This window comes from Pocillopora damicornis, chromosome 1, assembly GCF_964200805.1.
Source record: "Pocillopora damicornis chromosome 1, jaPocDami1.2, whole genome shotgun sequence".
NCBI lineage: Eukaryota > Metazoa > Cnidaria > Anthozoa > Scleractinia > Pocilloporidae > Pocillopora > Pocillopora damicornis.
This window is the reverse complement of record NC_142670.1, coordinates 40,317,945-40,335,271: the sequence shown is the minus strand read 5'-3', so window position 1 is coordinate 40,335,271 and position 17,327 is coordinate 40,317,945. Positions and strand designations below refer to the sequence as shown.

Here is a 17,327-nt window from a genome sequence, read left to right as displayed (position 1 = left end):
ACTTTATTGTTATGTTGGGTTGCAGTGACGGTAAAACTAGCTGCAGACCTCAACACCCTTTTACGAAAGGCACCAAGGACTCTCGGTCTGTCTTTTATCAGTGAAGGAGGTAAGTTTCTGAGAAAACTGTGGTGCTGCGTCGGTGGGAGAGTAACAAGTGAGTTGAAAACGTTAATTGGTCACCGTGGAGTGAAAAGGCTGACGTTTCGAGCGTTAGCCCTTCGTCAGAGCGATCCAACGAAGGGCTAACGCTCGAAACGTCAGCCTTATACTCATTACGGTGGCGAATTTATGTTTTCAACTCAGTAGTTAACACTAGACTACCTGTCGTTTCTCAGTCCTTTCTAATCTCTCTGTTCTCTAATATACAATTCTACTTACATCAATTTTACTTCACTCTGACTGTAACTCTGATTGATCTCTCTCTGATTCTCACACTTTGATTCTCACCGGCTGAATCTTACTCTTTTACTTCTTACTAACCACTACTCTAAAGTACATGCCTATATATTCACTATCGGTACAGGCATGAGTGGCCATGCTAGCTGACTGACCTTGAATATTAAACATTTGTTGTTAGATCACTAACCCTAACACTTTTACAAGAATCTCACAAATGCACAACAATGTATACTGAATGCTTCCGATCAACTGAATCCATCTTTGACTGTGTCAGCTAAAACAAGAACTTTCGTGTGGATCTAAAGCAAGATCAGTAGACAAGCTAAGCACTTGTACTGAAGAAAGATAGACAAGACAGTTAATTTGGAAACTCGTAGCGAGAGCTTAAACCGAAATAACTTCGGACTTTTAATTCATACAGTGACTACATGCTAAATATTAACGAATGACCAAATTATACTGAACTAACTAAGTACTTCATATATAGCAGTCAGAACGGTTTCCCCTTAAAAACTCTTAAAATATTCATTCCTTATGAAGCGTGGATCAGTTGAATCGCATGAACACACACAATAGTTTTGGTGGACAGAATGGTATTCGCTCGACAGTATCTTCCGGCTTTCATTGAAATTTTCCTTGACAATTAGAATACAGATCTATCAATGAGAATCTGCAAAGCAGAATCATGGCAAATGTAGATAGAACAGAAACGAGAATGTAATCAGAGAAATTCCATTGAAATTATTTGTACCGAATTATAGAGGCCGGAAAGCATTTTTGACTGAAAAGGATCACTGAAAGAAACTACTAGGATAAATTTTTATTTCCTCTTTCTGTTATTCATGTCTTGAACAAATTTGCCGCCTTCAAGACCGTACTGTTCACGCTTGGCTGCCATCTTGCGCCAGATTCTAACCCTTTTAAGAAATAAGAAAAGTAAAGCACCCATTTTGTCGTAAAAATTCGTATCATTCTCGCCGCCAAATTTTCCTCCAGCTAAACACTTGTGGTCAGTGAGCAAAAATAAAAACCGCAGCCTTTGGTTCGAGTTCAAAGTAGTTGTTCATCGGATATTGGCAAGAAGTCAGACGAAGGGAACGGATCGTTTAAAGAAAATTCCTTGGAACAAAAGGTTCTGCCTTTTGCTTGCCTTAAATGGCGATAAATGATCGTTTAATTTATATGAAAGTTCACAAGAAAGTAAGGAATCCATCGGTGTGGGTATGTTAACGATAAACCTACCCACACCGACAAATACCTCGCTTTCGACTCTCACCATTTTCATAGATAAACAATGAAAGAATTTTAGCACAAAACAGAATCTAAATGCTGGCGGAAAGATTGTTTCGACAGTGATGCCATGGATGACTATTGACTGCTCTGATAAATGGCCATCAACAAGTTTACTGAGATGCTCAGAAGCCTGTTACGACGAGTTCCCTTTCGTTAACAGTGGATATATCCAAAAGAAATCTAAAATAACCATTACAAGTTTGTTAAATCACGACAATTTTTTTTCGAACAATAAACAAAGCCATGGACATATCTATTGTGAGTCTATTTCTGGTTCACACCAATGTAGCAGGCCAAATTAAAGGTGATCAACATCAGTTCATTAAGCTGAGTTTTTATGATCTTTCGATATCTCATCACTTTACGTCCTCGAACATATTCCCTTCCCCCCCTCCCACAAGGTTACTGTCGATTCTGTCATGTTTTCAAACTCTGAAAAACGAAAAGCAACCAAACTTTTGAAAGTAGACGACGTGACTGTTTTCTTTTTTCCCACAAGCGACAAGATAATGAGTTATTTGTCTAAAGGGGTTTGTTCCACGGTTGCTTATCTAGGAGGTTAACATGCCAAGATCAAAGACCATTCAAAGCTTTGTGATACACTATGTTTGCAAGAATAATGAAAATAAACCTCCTAAGCTTTTGTTAAGCGGCCCAGTGGGAGGGATGTTTTCGATGTGCGGTTAATTTATGCCTAAACATGTACGCGTAGTTTATACAGCTTCGCTGTGTAACAATATATCTGTTAATTACCAAAGCCACTTTTGGAAAGCTAAGGCCGGATGTTGGTTTTCTTTGACAGTTTGTATCGCGAATGCTTTTCTGCATTGGCATCCAGTTTCTTGTACCAGTAATCAGTGAGGCACACCTTTATCTTCGGCACTGAAGCATGACTTTGAATACTTCCACAGTATTGTCATTTTCAACTGTCAAAAATGTCTTTTAATCAAGCTTGCGGACAAGAATGCCGTCTACTAAAATAAACTCGGAATTCTCTATCTTGTAACATGAACGTTAACGTTGAGTTGATCGTATAAATTTTTCTTTTAATTTTCAAATTGTTGGAGTGTTCACCGCCTCCGTTGTGTTCGTGGTTGATCACGGTTCACCTCATATGACTTTCGTGACAAACCTGCAATAGTGGATTGTTAAACCCAGTTAATACAGCTTTACAGCTTAAAACCAACAACTGTTGTCCATTGCCGATATCTCTTCAACAAGGCTACCTACATCATTAACTGAAAAGCTGATCACCCACACATTCAATGCTTTGTGATACACTATGTTTGCAAAAGTAATGAAAATAAACCTCTTAAGTATTTGTTAAGCGGTTCACTGAGAGAAAATGTTTTTGATGTGCTCTTAATTTATGCCTGAATATGTACGCGTAGTTTATACAGCTTCATCGAGTAACAGTACCTTAGCTAATTACCAAAGCGACTTTTGGAAAGCTACGCCGGGATATTGGTTTTCTCTCATAACTTGTATCGCGAATGCTTTTATGTACTGGAATCCAGTTTCTTGTACCAGTAATCAGTGAGGCACACCGTTATCACTGGCACTGAAGCATGACCTTGAATACTTCCACAGTATTGTCATTATCAATTATGAAAAATGTCTAAGAATGAAGCTTGTGGATGAGAATGCTGTCTACTGAAATAAACTCGGGATTCTCTATCTCGTAACTTAAATGCTGAGTTAATTGTGTTAACTGTTGAGTTTCATGTTTGCAAATAGTGACAGCTAATTTTCTTTATAAGCTATCAGAAAACCATCGGCTATCATGATGAGCTCTGGGGAAAAATGTCTAAATGTCTCAACTGGATGTAGCAATTACAATCATCTCCTTTACTAAGAATTCTCATACACTTATTGAAAAACAATTCACAAGGGCGATATTTTGACTAAGTGCATTGAGACACAAACTTATCCAAAGTATGCATTGCTTAGGGCAAAATTGTGTTGTTCTCATGTTTGCTTCGTAAGCGGTTCTTCTTGGGCTAATTATTTGAACTTGTGGCTGTCAAATTTGTTTTTATGTAGTAAGTAGCGATTGATAGCTTTGCTCATTGTCGATAGCGGTTCACCCAAAGCAAATAACTGCAGTCACATACCAACGCGTAACTTACAAATTTCGCTCAGAACGCAACCTAATTAAAAAATTTTGGTCAAGAATCACAGAGGAAAAATTAGAAAAATTATCTTTCACCCAGACTTCCTTTCGAGCGAATCCTTTCGATTCCCTTACCAGAGTTGATTATGTCTGTTCGATTAACAGAGAGCAAAAGCAAAGTAAATAGAAGATGTCTATTGAATGCTGAGAAAAAGTCAAGCGAATAGAAGCGCGTAGTTTTAAGGAAACATTTCATCGATTGCAGACACGAAGACACGAATGCTGCCTACTGATTCTCTAACTTGTAACTTAAATGTTGAGTTAATCGTATTAACTGTTGAGTTTCATGTTTGCAAATAGTGATCGTTCATTTTCTTTATAAGCTATCAGAAAACCATCGGCTTGTATGATGATGAGCTCTGGGGTAAAATGTCTAAATTTGTCAACGTATAGAGCAATTACAATCATCTCCTTCACTAAAGATTCTCATAAAATTATTGCAAAATAATTCACAGAGGCGATATTTTGACTGAGTGCATTGAGACACAAACTTTTCTAAAGTATGCATTGCTTGGAGCAAAATTGTGTGGTTCTCATGTTTGCTTCGCAGGCGGTTCTTCTTGGGCTAGTTATTTGAACTTGTGGCAGTCAATTTTGTTTTTATGTAATAAGTAGCGATAGCTCGCTTTGTTCACTGTCGATAATGGTTTACCCGATGCAAATAACTGCCGTCACGTACCAACGCGTAACATACAAATTTTACTTAGAACGCAACGTAATTAGTAATTTAAGTCAAGAATCGCAGAGGAAAAATTGGGAAAAATTATCTCTCTTGGACTTCCTTTCGAGCGCTACTAGTTATGATTTCCTTCCCAGTGTTGATTATGTTTTTTTGATTAACAAAGCTACAAGACTAAATAAAAAAGTAACACCAACCGTGGGTTAACCGACTGAGTTTTAATCATCTTGGCCCGGTTTTAGTTTGAATTCTTTCAGACAATTTTCAAATTGTTACAGAGTTTACTGCGTCCGTAGTGTTCGCGGTCGGTCACGGTTCACCTCAAATGACCTTCGTGGCGAACCTGGAATAGACGAGTGTTAAACTCAATAAATACAGCTTTACAGTTTAATTAAAGCCAATAACTGTTGTCCATTGCTATTATCTTTTGAACAAGGCTACCCACATCAACTGAAAAGCTGTTCACCCGCACATACTTGTTTTACAGTTTTGATAGTTTTGCTTTTCGGGAATATCGGGAATATATACTTAGAGAGATCTCGGCATTTTGCGAGACTTGTATTTGGAGCCGTTGAGTACTAGCGCAAGTTTATTGCAACTTGTTTCCTCTCACTGTTGAGAATCAAAATTGATTGATTTCATCACCCTGGACGAATATCATCCGCTCTTAGAGCGAAAAGTGCCCTAACTACACATAACTGAATTTTAAAAGGATTAATTTGTGCAAAACCCATCAAACAAAATTGCTTCTCGTCGCTGCCAAATAATTCGGATATGTTTGTATTAAGTTTCTTTTTCGAATTCCCTTGAAGTTCTTAGCTTCCCCTGTGTAGGTGGCAGGTGGCTACGTAGATAGTGTCAAACAAGACAAATCACGGATGACTCTGAGAATAAGGTTATTGATGATTCAATCGATTCTTTCGAATCCTTTCTTTCTCACACATTGATTTTATTTCGGCAGGGTTATCCATAGAAATGTCCATGTGAGAATTCTTGAACTCCCTGAATTTGTTCACTTCCGTGAAGTTTGAGCGATAACGTCTGCAGTTCCTTCTGCTATTCATGTCTCTAGCAAATTTGCTGCAATTATGACCGTACTTTTTTTTCGCTCGGCTGCCATCTTGTGCCAGATTAATTCTAACCCTTTTAAGAAATAAGAAAAGAAAACCACCCATCCTTTCGTTAACACTCATTTCATTCTCACCGTAATAAACACTTGTGTTCAGTGAGAAGAGTAAAACCGTACCAACCAAAATTTTAAAAGTAAAAACGATGTGACATTTTGTGTGACATTTTTCCTTTTTTTCCCACAAGTGACAAGATAATGACCCATTTGCCTAAAGAGGTGTGTTAAACGGTTGCGCAAGAAAATTCTTGTTTATCTAGGAGGTTAGAGTTCATTCAATGCTTTGTGATACACTATGTTTGCAAAAGAAATTAAAATAAACCTCTTCAGCGACCCATTGGGAGAAAATGTTTTTGATGTACGGCTAATTTATGCCTGAACACGTATGAGAGTGTGAATGGGGTTAACCGACTAGCGACAAAGGGCGTAAAAAATTACTGACTACCGACGAAACGGGGAAAAAATTACCGACTAGCGACAAATAAATTCTAACCGACAACCGACATGGTCAGACGTGATAGGGATGTTTGTATTCAGAAAGAACAGCATTTTGATGATTTCTAGCTCAGAAAATCCTTCTTCACCCGACGTAACCACATTAATTCCAAATTAAGCCGAATTATAGAATTTCTTGTCTTCAAATTACTTTAAATCCACGGGATCCTTCTTTTCGGTTCATTTCTAGAACAGCGGCTCGTAATTGGGCTGACAAGACGCCCTGCTGTCTCATTTCAAGAACAGCGGATCACAATCGAGCCGACGAGACGCCCTGCTGTTGTCTTTTTATTGCTCGTTGTTTTTTCATGCGGTCGGGTCATGACTGGGATTGCTAAAGTCATCGTGAGTTTTTTTCGAAAAGGTGAAGAAGTCGTCATCGAAGCAGGGTCCCAGTAGACAAAGAAGCTCATAGAGGAGTATCTGAACTAAAAAAAACATCTTACGGAGTTTTTAGGACTAAAGGAGCAGGCACATCAATATGGAATTGGCGGATTTTCGTTAAAGTTATTTCGCCTGGCGAAATCGCCTGCGGGCAAATGCGAAAATTTTGCAATTGTGACGGTGGGCAATGGCAGCTTGAACTTCCAAATTTAATATCGGATGAAAGCAGCAGTGAGCTCAACGGTATGTGTGGAACGCGTGCAGCGGAGTTTGATAAATCACTTTAGTTCTGTAGTTAAATATTAAGCTCAAATATTAACGTGGTTAAACTCTGGTTCCACCGTTTTTTGTTTGTTGTTTTGTGGAGCGGAATGTTTTTTTTTTCTTTTTCACCGTCCATTTGAATGCGAAAATTGAGAAGAAAAATCTCTACAAAGAAGTAGCGAGTAAATCAGTTTATAAGCTTCTTTCTGATTAATTGGTGAATGAACAACAGTGTAGCTTAACATATTAAAGACCCCGTTTATTTATACACGCCCTTAAATTTATTCGTTTCTGAAAACCAGACGTTCAAATAATATTCAATTCTCTCCTCGAGGGAAGCTACGCACGAGAGATTTCGCTCGATGTGCAGGTTTTATACATCTTGACGAGCATTTGCTGATAAGAACTGTGTAAGTTTCTCAAAAGCCTACTAAAGAGAAAACTTAAAACACACGGTATTTAATATTTTAGTACACATTATCCAAGAGGTCACAAACTGGACCGGAAAGCCAGTAGTGTTGCTGAAGACGCCGGCTACATCTGATAAAAGCAAGCAGAAGTCAATGAACGAAACTGAGAAGAAAGGTGACGAGTAAAAAGTGAGAAGGAAACGGAAATCACGAGAAGAAGCAAAAGAAGATGAAAATCTGGCAAAGAGGATCATGACTGAAGGAGGTGACATCGAGAGAAACGAAAGGCAACAAGGAGACCTTCAAAAGTTTCAGGATGGTAGGGCTGAATTAGCACTTGAAGTTCGTTTACCTGATTTTCAAAAGCCATAAATTTCGCTACTTTGGAAATTCTGCGGTATTCCTTGTTTATAAACACTGCCTTGTTTATACAACGAAAAACGCTCACTTGGTGCGTTGGCTATGTAAAGATAGTTTCTTTTAAATTCCGGGTAAAAACTGTATTATTATCACTTTGATGGGCATTGTAGCGCATTTTGCGTGCTAAAATAAAGAATTTGCCGGGCTAAAATGTATTTTTAAAAATAAACCAAGACAACCAATGTTCGCGCCGTCTTCTTGTAGCGTTGGTAAAAGAAACCGTGTATTTTTAATTATTAACTGAGATTTACCGACAACCGACAAAGGTCAAAAATCTTAACCGACAACCGACAAAGTAATGAAATTTTAACCGACAACCGACATTTTGACCCCCCCCCCCCCCCATTCAGACCCTCACTTATGCATAGTCCGTACAGCTTCGCTGATTAACAGTATCTTTGCTAATTACCAAAGCGACTTTTGGAATGCTACGACCGCATATTGGTTTTTTTTTTATATTTTGTATCGCGAATGCTTTTCTGTATTAGAGTCTAGTTGCTTGTACTAGTAATCAGTGAGGTACTCCTTTATCACTGGCATTGAACGAAGCATGACCTTAAATACTTCCACAGTATTGCAGTATATTATAAGCTTGCGGACAAGAATTTTGTCTACTGAAATAAACTAGGGATTCTCTATCTTGTAACTTAAATGCTGAGTTGATTGTATTAACTGTTGACTTTCATGTTTGCCAATAGTGATAGTTAATTTTCTTTACGAGCTATCAGAAAACCATCAGCTATCATGATGAGCTCCGGGACAAAATGTCTAAATGTTTCAGCTGGATGTAGCAATTACAACTATCTCCTTCACTAAAGATTCTCATAAACTTATTACAAAATAATTCACAGGGGCGATATTTTGACTGAGTGCATTGAGACACAAACTTCGCCAAAGTATGCTTTGCTTAGTGCAAAATTGTGTGGTTCTCATTTTGCTTCGTAAGCGGTTCTTCTTGGGCTAATTATTTGAACTTGTGGCTGTCAATTTTGTTTTTATGTAGTAAGTAGCGATTTGTAGCTTAGCTCATTGCCGATGGCGGTTCACCGGATGCAAATAACTGCAGTCACGTACCAACGCGTAACTTACAAATTGCGCTCAGAACGCAACCTAATTAAAAAATTTTAGTCAAGAATCACAGAGGAAAAATTACGAAAATTATCTTTCACTCAGACTTCCTTTCGAGCGCTACGATTCCCTTTCCAGAATTAATTATGTCTGTTCGGTTAACAGAGAGCAAAAGCAAAGTAAACAGAAGATTTCTATTGAATGCTGAGAAAAAGTCAAGCGAATAGAAGCGCGTGGTTATCAGGAAACATTCCTTCGATAGAAGTGTGCAGAAAACTTTCCAGGATTGAAAATTAACCTAGCATTTGATTGCATTTGTAAGAAGGCAATCATAAGGGCTCACATTTGGAGGGGTTTTATTTCAGCTTCCGTAGAAGCGATGGAAAACAACATTGTAAGCAAAACTTTCTGAAAAGCTACAAGACTGAATAAAAAATTAAGACGAAACGTGGGTTAACCTATTGAGTTTTAATCAACTTGGCCTGGCCAAAGAAGCCTTTTACGAGTTTCCATTTGTTAACAGTTGATATATCTGAAAAAAACTAAATTAACCATTACAAGTTTGTTAAATCACGACATTTTTTCTCGAACAATAAACAAAGCCATAGACATATCTATTGTGAGTCTATTTCTGTTCACGCTCGGCTGCCATTTTGTGCCAGGTTAATTCTAACCTTTTTAAGAAATAAGAAAAGAAAACCAACCATTCTGTCGTTCACACTTGTGTCATACTCGCCGCTAAATTTCCCTCCAGCTTAACACTTGTGTTCAGTGAGCAGAGCAAAAACCGCAGCCTTTGGTTCGAGTTTAAAGTAGTTTTTAATCGGATATTAGCAAGAAGTCGGACTAAGGGAACGGGTCGTTTGACAGAAAATTCCTTGGAACAAAAGGTTCCGCCTTCTGCTTGCCTTAGATAGCGATAAATGATCTTTTAATTTGCATAAAAGTTCACAAGAAAGTGAGGTATTTGTCGGTGTAGGTAGGTTTAAGTTGTCCAACTCTGAAAAAGAGAACGCGACCAAAATTTTGAAAGTAAAGACGATGTGACATTTTTCCTTTTTTCCCACAAGTGACAAGATAACAACTCATTTGCCTAATTGGGTGTGTTCAACGGTTGCGCAAGAACATTCTTATTACTCTAGGAGATTAAGGGCCATTTAATGCTTTGTGATACACTATGTTTGCAAAAGTAATGAAAATAAACCTCTTAAGTATTTGTTAAGCGGCCCCCTGGGAGAAAATGCTTCTGATGTACGGTTAATTTATGCCTGAACACGTAGGCATAGTTTGTACAGCTTCACTGAGTAACAGTATCTTAGCTTATTACATAGTTAGTAGAGGAGACTCTCTACTAACTATGCTTATTACCAAAGCGACCTCTGAAAAGTTACGGCCAAATATAGGGGCGATATTTTGCCAGAGTGCATTGAGACACAAATTTCTCCAAAGTATGCATTGCTTTTTCCCTTTAGTCGAAACTATTTGAACTTGTGGCTGTCAATTTTGTTTTGAATTTGCCGTAAGACCTTTGAACACACCCCCTGCGGGGAACTGAGCCATCATCGTCCCACCTCTTGGAACAGAACAATATCTGGTGATTGGGTGGAGCCTCTATGATCTTGACATTTTTGACAGGTCTCTGGATTTATGACCATATCTGGAAGTCGTTCATAACCGTCATTAAGCGTGATAAATTGAGAGCGCAACCCTCACAACCTCAAACCTGACAAGAAGCCAAAGAAGTTACATCGACCTGTTGAGAAGTGAAAATTCAAGGTAAAGTCTTCCCAACTAGTCTGTGTTTCACATCGATATCCCTTATGCACACATTATGTTGTTTCTATTGACTTAATTTATCATTATCAGACGAAAAACACACTACCTTCGAGAAAGTTGTTTATCTGATTGTAAGCATAATCGCATAATTGACAAAAAAAAACAAAGTGACCTTCCCATGGGAAAATGTCTGAGTCACAGCAGGGGACACGAAATTTGTGACGTCAATAGTGTAAAGCGCTATTGAAAACCAAAGGTAATGCAAAACTTTGGGGGCAAACAGTCTCTATAAGAAGGGCGGACTAGATACCTGCCGTACACTCTAGTTGGGTTTTCGAGGTCGCTGCTTGGTTAGCGCAATTAAAGTTTTATAAGATTTCTACGCTGCATCTGCATTTAGACGGTAAGGAGGTGTTATTAATTTATAGGTTTTACTCTAGTTCTTGCCCTAAAAAATGCGGACTTGAGATTATTAAAGTAGTAACAACTTGTTGGGGTCAGTCGATAAAAATCCCGAAGTGTGACCATTGAAATGAAAGCACTGAGCTGTACTTTTTGAAGCTTTTATGTTTGCTGTGTTGTACAAGTCGTAAAACGTGCACGTGGTTCTAACTTTCGAGGCTGGATAAAATTTTAAGCTGCGGCCATTCACACCCACCATGGCCAGCTAAGCAAACCGGAGCAGTTCCGTTTGCTTTCGGTTTTTAAAATAATATGAAATTTACATTGGGACTTTCAAGTGAAGATCAGCTAATTAACGAAATTCAAAGTGACTAATGGTAAGCCGAATTTACTACCTTTTTAAGCGTTAAAAGCTTGCAGTATCAAAAAGTTAGGGTGGCTCAATTCAACGATATAAAGTTCGAAATAAAGTTCTGTCTTTATCTTCTAGGATATGTCTACTGAACAGAAGAAGAAGTACACCAAACACACACCTTTCATTTGTGAAGTCGTTTACAAGCCGGTAGAAGGTGAAACTAAGGGACTTGCTGACATACGCAACATCACCGTCGTTCATAATCAATCGGACACCTACAAAGTGAAAGTCTTCAACGTCGAATCATCGCTGGGGATGTTCCCCTTGATTCCCGATTCTGTGACTTGCAATCCTGGAGAACAGAAGCCGACAGGAGACATGTGGACGCCGTGGTGTGATAATCAGCAAACGCTTGAAGAAGGCCATTACATCCGCATTACTCTTTCAAAGAGATCTGAGGATGACCATGTGTACCAGTTGCTCCAGTCAGGCCAGAATGTCTACAAAACCGTCAACATGGATTATTCGCTTCGTGCTCACATCCAAGGTGATTACAACATCAGGAAGGGAGAGTACAAGCTGATCATCACCGGCTCCAGCGTAGAAGACGTCACGTTTACATTTGTTCGATACTAGAACGCCCCTGGACGGCCACTAACGATTACGAAGAAGCGATTACTCGATATTAGCAAGGGTAGTCTTGTTAGTCCTAAGTGTACCACAATTAAGTTAGAACAGTTTTTTCTGCTGTAAACGAACCATTATTCTGCGTGATTAATGATCAGAAGGAACTTGCAAATCAGTTACTGTTGTAACAATAGATTGTTCAGGGTTGTTTCTAATTCACTTGTAGTTTATACAGTATAATAGTTTTGTGCTGTCAAGGTCTTTGCACATCATTTAAATAAAGTTTCTAGGCTACAAATAGGTGTCTCGTAGATCTCGGAAGAAGAGCGAATTTTATCGTAGATTTCATTTTAGTGCGGAGTGCAACTGGAACACTTGGTTATCACTTTTTCTCCGGCAATTTCCACACAAATGTTTTCTTACCACCAAAAAAAATGTTCACTCTTATGTTAAAGCTGATGAACCAAATCGCTTCTTTCTTCTCTCAAAACACATTTGCTATCGAAAGTTAACCCGCTCCGAATCTTTCTCAACTGCTAAAACAGCCGAGGTTTTGTCGGCTGGGCAAGTGGTACACATATCCTGAAATGCATGTGAGGGCCTGCTTACATGGGGGGAGGGTGCCCCGGCTAACCGGGCTATCCGGCTAACCGAGCTACCCTGGGCGGGCTAACTTCTCATACGTTTCTTGAGAAAACGCACTGAAGCGTATACATGCTAGACAGGGTAGCCAGCAGACCCGGGACACCCGGTTAGGCGGGATGGCTTTTTACCATGTATACGGTTCGTGCCGGTCTATCCCGGCTAGCCGAGGTGAGATAAACCGAGAAAACATAGTGGTGCGAGGTGAATTTTTTCCGCTGAATCAGTAGAGTGTAAAACAGCAGTCCTATACACTGAAAAGAGGGCGCTAGCGGAATAAGAGATAAAAAAAAATTTAACTCTGCGCCAAAACGTTTTTTTTTTGTTCAGGGCTAATCATCGTGTACAGAGCTAATCGCGTGATCTGTTTGTTGGCGCAATCTTGGACAGAATAAAGTGAAACAATTATTCCCCATCCCCCTAAAGCAATGATGAAGGCGCGAAGGAAGCAAAAACGCGCCATTATTGCCTAGTTTGATGCGCAGAGAGATGACAACTACTAGGATTTGGAGTAAATATGCCACCAGCGTGACGGTTTAATAAATGATAAACATTGAATATACAGAAACTGTAACTTGTTAGATCTCAAACATCAAAGGTGGGGGGAAAACCCACCAAAACATCATAACGAAAATAACCCAAAAAACAGCCGGGATGGAGTACCGGGGAAGGCGGAGGGAAAATTGAGTCAAAGACTGACGTTGTTTATGTGTTGCCATCTGAACCAACAATGAATCACAAAGCATTGATTGCATGATTTGAGCCTGCAAGGAATTCTAACTATTTTCCTATCTCCATCCCAGATGCAGATAAGACAAACAACTAGGAAACTAGCCCTTCGCAAAAATGTCATTAAGCCATTAGCTTCAAGTGCCTATAACACTTGGCCAGTTTCAATGAATTTCGAAAATTTATACCTGTCTAAGACAACAACAACAATCTTTATTCGTGCCCAAAAAATATAGTAAAATAAATAAATACTAAAAAGAAAAATTAGAGGATGAAAAGAGCACAGCCACTTAGAAATAGCTGAAGCTAATCGAGCTAAGTGGCTGGGCCAAGCGGAAAGAAATTTGCAAATAGACTCAAGAACTTTGATGGCCGTCAAAAAAACACGTCCATCTTGATCGCTGACCGCTGACCGACGTTTCGCGAAGAAAAGACGTTTCGCCCAGAAAAAAATGCGATTCTTTGTTTCGTCTTTTTGTTATCGGCAGACGAAATCCCAGAAAAGAGCCCATTTTCCGCCATTTTGAATACAAAAAGAAGCAGTTGAGAGACTGGGTATTAACTAGCTCGTGACGTCGACTCAGTATCACGTCTAACAAGCGTTTGGTCATTTCCGATGTTCCTCTGGTCCTCTGTACCCTCTGTTCCTCTGGTCCTCTGTGTCCACTGTTCCTCTGGTCCTCTGTACCCACTGTTCCTCTGGTCCTCTGTACCCACTGCTCCTCTGGTCCTCTGTGCCCACCGTTGCTCTGGTCCTCTGTATCCACAGTTCCTCTGGTCCTCTGTGCCCACTGTCGCTATGGTCCTCTGTATCCACAGTTCCTCTAGTTCTCTGTGCTCAATGTTGCTCTGGTCCTCAGTACCCACTGTTCTTCTGGTCCTCTGTACCCACTGCTCCTCTGGTCCTCTGTGCCCACTGTTCCTCTGGTCCTCTATGCCCACTGTTCCACTGGTCCTCTGTATCCACTGTTCCTCTGGTCCTCTGTACCCACTGCTCCTCTGGTCCTCTGTGCCCGCTGTTGCTCTGGTCTTCTCTATCCACAGTTCCTCTGGTCCTCTGTTCCCACTGTTGCTCTGGTCCTCTGTATTTACAGTTCATCTGGCCCTCTGTGCCCACTGTTGCTCTGGTCCTCTGTACCCACTGTTCCTCTGGTCCTCTGTATCCACTGTTCCACTGTTCCACTGGTCCTCTGTGCCCACTGTTCCTCTGGTCCTCTGTACCCACTGCTCCTCTGGTCCTCTGTACCCACTGCTCCTCTGGTCCTCTGTGCCCACTGTTCCTCTGGTCCTCTGTGCCCACTGTTCCGCTGGTCCTCTGTACCCACTGTTCCACTGGTCCTTTGTGCCCACTATTCCATTGGCCCTCTGTGCCCACTGTTCCCTGGGTCCTCTGTACCCACTGTTCCACTGGTCCTTTGTGCCCATTGTTTCTCTGGTCCTCTGTATTCATTCTTCTTATGCTCTGTGCTCATTGTTCCTCTGGTGCTATGTCCTAACTGTTCCTCTGGTCCCCAGTGCCCGCTATTCTTCTGCTCTTTTGCGTCCATTGTTTCTCTGATCTTCTGTGCCCACTTTTCCTCTGGTCCTCTGTGCCCGCTTTTCCTCTTTAATCTTTAAACCTTTATTACACCTTAATTATTTTCTATTGTAGATCCTGGTGTATGAAAGACTACCCAAAACTTTAATTAGATAGACTGTGGGGGGCTAAATGTATTTATCTTTTCTTGTGTTGACCAGGATTGGAATGGAAAGACTAGCATCGGAAAAGAGTACGAAAAAGGGGCTGATGGAAAATGGATTGAGCAAAACAATCTGAACGGCATCATCGACGAGTTATATTTATTTGAGCGCGACTTGAAACAAAATGAAATAACACTTCTTAATCAGACCTGCAATTACCACAGAATAGTACTACATTATGGCTTTGATTTGTTTGCGGGTAAAACAGTGTATGACCAGTCTGGGCTTGCAAACAATGGCATGGCTATAAATGGAACAGCTGTCTCCGACAATGGAACGTGCGGGAAGGCTGTGAATATGACCATGGGACAGATTAAAATTCCCGGTGATACTTTCAGAGAAAAACCCCAAAAAGCCATAACCATATCAGTGTGGATCAGTCTACAAACAAACAGGTTTGATACAAGTAACTACGGGTAGTTATGACTTAATCAGTTTCTATCTTCAGGGACGTCAGAAAAAAGAACTTTATCGATGAGGGGGGGGAGGGGTAAGCGCTTCCGGCCCCTGCTTACAGTTAAGCTCTCTTTGTTAAAAAATGGCTGTATATTTAAAAACTCTCTCCCACTTTGTCTCTTTTGGATGAAGGCGGATTATTTTTTCCCCCTAAAATAGCGAGAGGTGTTACCGCAAAGAATTCGATGTAATTTTCTACTTCTCTCGATAACCAAAGTGAGACAGCTGCGCTAAAATGCTTGTCTCCTGTAATGATTTTAGACGCAATTAATTCACTGAGATTCTTTTTGCATTTTACATAGGAAAGAGCACGAAATATTTAATACAATCGGAAGCCATTCCGATCACAAGCATGACCAATACCACTTCGCAGTGCAGGATGGGAAGGTAATTTGGTATCATCACCAAGAAAACGACAAAGAGGTGTTCAATGTCGTCACCCTTCCCTCCATTCCTGCGCGCAACTGGACACACGTGGCAGTGACGTATGACTCCACAGCCATGCTGGCGAAAGTTTATGTTAACGGAGTCATGGTGAAACAAAAATCTGCGAGCGGTGACCTGTCTCAAGATTGGGGCCATTTTGCCGGTATCGGAAGACATTTTTATACAGGATCTTATTTAACAGGACTAGTTGATGAATTTATCATTTATAATTACGCTCTTAGTGACGTGGAAATGAAGTATCTTGCACAAGGGCGGTGCTCCAAAAAATAAGAGCTCTGTCAACCTACTTACGTATTAAATATAGTTTTTTAATTTAAAAATAAGGTATATCAAGACAGTTTCTTTATGAAGTCCGTTTCTTTAAAATATTCTTTTTATATCTGCTGCGGTATTTAGGTAAATTTCACTCCCCAGTGTGTCATGTAAGAGTTAGTAAACTAAAAATGAGCTTATGTGGGTGAAAGAAGTGGTGTGCATTTGATGATAATTTGATTTTAAGGGCGCTTTGTTAAGAAGTTCAAGTTTAGGAGTAGATAATTGCTTGTGAAATCTCGGATGCATAGTTTGTTATGAACAAACAAGAAAACAAAAGTAGCTCAAACATCTGTTTACTATCATTTTCTGTCAATTTATTTAAACTAAGACGTTTTAAGTAAGAACGAACAAAGGCCCCAGAGCCCAACGATTGTGCTTCCTTCGCGTTTGTGATCGTTTTCAATTTTCCCTTTAACACCATGGTCTTTGACAGCTTTATTAAGTTGAACTTAGTAATGACCAACTTTAATCAGAACAATCAGTTCGACATGTGAACAACATAACGATGGTATCTAGAACAGGTGTCGGCTGCAATAAGGGGAAAGAGGAGAATTGTGGTCACTCCTCACGATGGACCGAAATAGGTATTCTTCGCCTCTCAATTGGAGGGTGAATCATTTTCAAATGATCGAACAACTGTGCATCAAATTCCAGCTTAGGAAGAATCAGTATCACATTTATTGCAAAGCAAGTTATGTACAGTATAGCTTTATTCATAAACTCTGTCATGTGTGAACAAAACATATTGCAGCAAATAAATAGAAATAGATATTAAACTCACTTCAGTACTGCAGTTATCCACGCCGCAGTGCTGCCTGTACAATAAACTAGAAGCTTTGCTAATTTATCACGATTAATCCCCTACGTATTTCGAGACAGCCAGGCGTAAACACAAGAGGAGATGACGAAAATATTTGCGCCTGTCCAAACCCCGATAGTCTCTTTGTGTAACTATTTACAAATGTTTAATTTGACAAGTTGCATTAAGAAAGCCGATGGAATAATCTGTCATCCAAGAAAGTTCACAGAAAGCGCCCCATTACAAAGAAAGCCCACAATTTCTACACGCCTCACAAAGATAACAAAAGCATAAGTTAGTTTTGAGAGACGGTTCACCTCATCTA

The 17,327-nt window shown here is 39.8% G+C and overlaps 2 protein-coding genes and 4 long non-coding RNA genes across 7 annotated transcripts in view; 4 read left to right on the top strand and 2 right to left on the bottom strand.

The window, feature by feature from the left end:
- Nucleotides 1–2,614: 2,614 nt before the first annotated feature.
- Nucleotides 2,615–3,249, bottom strand: LOC149053864 (uncharacterized). Its single transcript, XR_016184003.1, has 2 exons — nt 3,115–3,249; nt 2,615–2,827 (listed from the first exon to the last, which is right to left on the bottom strand). It is a non-coding gene; the product is annotated as an uncharacterized LOC149053864 (long non-coding RNA).
- Nucleotides 3,250–4,748: 1,499 nt separating this feature from the next.
- LOC149053856 (uncharacterized) overlaps nt 4,749–17,327 on the bottom strand; it is a 55,948-nt gene continuing 43,369 nt past the window's right edge. For both annotated transcript variants that reach the window (XR_016183997.1, XR_016183998.1), the window contains exon 2: nt 4,749–4,890. This is a non-coding gene — a long non-coding RNA (uncharacterized LOC149053856). The remainder of the gene's footprint in view (nt 4,891–17,327) is intronic.
- Nucleotides 6,558–7,551, top strand: LOC149053863 (uncharacterized). Its single transcript, XR_016183983.1, has 2 exons — nt 6,558–6,795; nt 7,288–7,551. It is a non-coding gene; the product is annotated as an uncharacterized LOC149053863 (long non-coding RNA).
- Nucleotides 10,401–17,327, top strand: part of LOC149053859 (uncharacterized) — a 36,668-nt gene continuing 29,741 nt past the window's right edge. The window contains exon 1 of the long non-coding RNA XR_016183975.1: nt 10,401–10,490. This is a non-coding gene — a long non-coding RNA (uncharacterized LOC149053859). The remainder of the gene's footprint in view (nt 10,491–17,327) is intronic.
- Nucleotides 10,743–12,172, top strand: LOC149053862 (uncharacterized). The gene is made up of 2 exons (XM_089197419.1): nt 10,743–10,893; nt 11,383–12,172. Exon 2 carries the CDS (start codon nt 11,386–11,388, stop codon nt 11,881–11,883), a length of 498 nt encoding a protein of 165 aa, XP_089053545.1. The 5' UTR covers nt 10,743–10,893; nt 11,383–11,385; the 3' UTR covers nt 11,884–12,172.
- Nucleotides 12,649–16,216, top strand: LOC149053861 (uncharacterized). The gene is made up of 3 exons (XM_089206105.1): nt 12,649–12,687; nt 14,983–15,380; nt 15,744–16,216. Exons 1-3 carry the CDS (start codon nt 12,649–12,651, stop codon nt 16,156–16,158), a joined length of 852 nt encoding a protein of 283 aa, XP_089062231.1. The 3' UTR covers nt 16,159–16,216.

Bases quoted from the DNA above. Each gene is read 5' to 3' on its own strand.
- LOC149053862 (XM_089197419.1), top strand. From the start codon at position 11,386: ATGTCTACTGAACAGAAGAAGAAGTACACCAAACACACACCTTTCATT.
- LOC149053861 (XM_089206105.1), top strand. From the start codon at position 12,649: ATGTATACGGTTCGTGCCGGTCTATCCCGGCTAGCCGAG. The intron at 12,688-14,982 runs GTGAGATAAACC...TGTGTTGACCAG, and splicing joins GTCTATCCCGGCTAGCCGAG to GATTGGAATGGAAAGACTAG. The intron at 15,381-15,743 runs GTTTGATACAAG...CATTTTACATAG, and splicing joins ATCAGTCTACAAACAAACAG to GAAAGAGCACGAAATATTTA.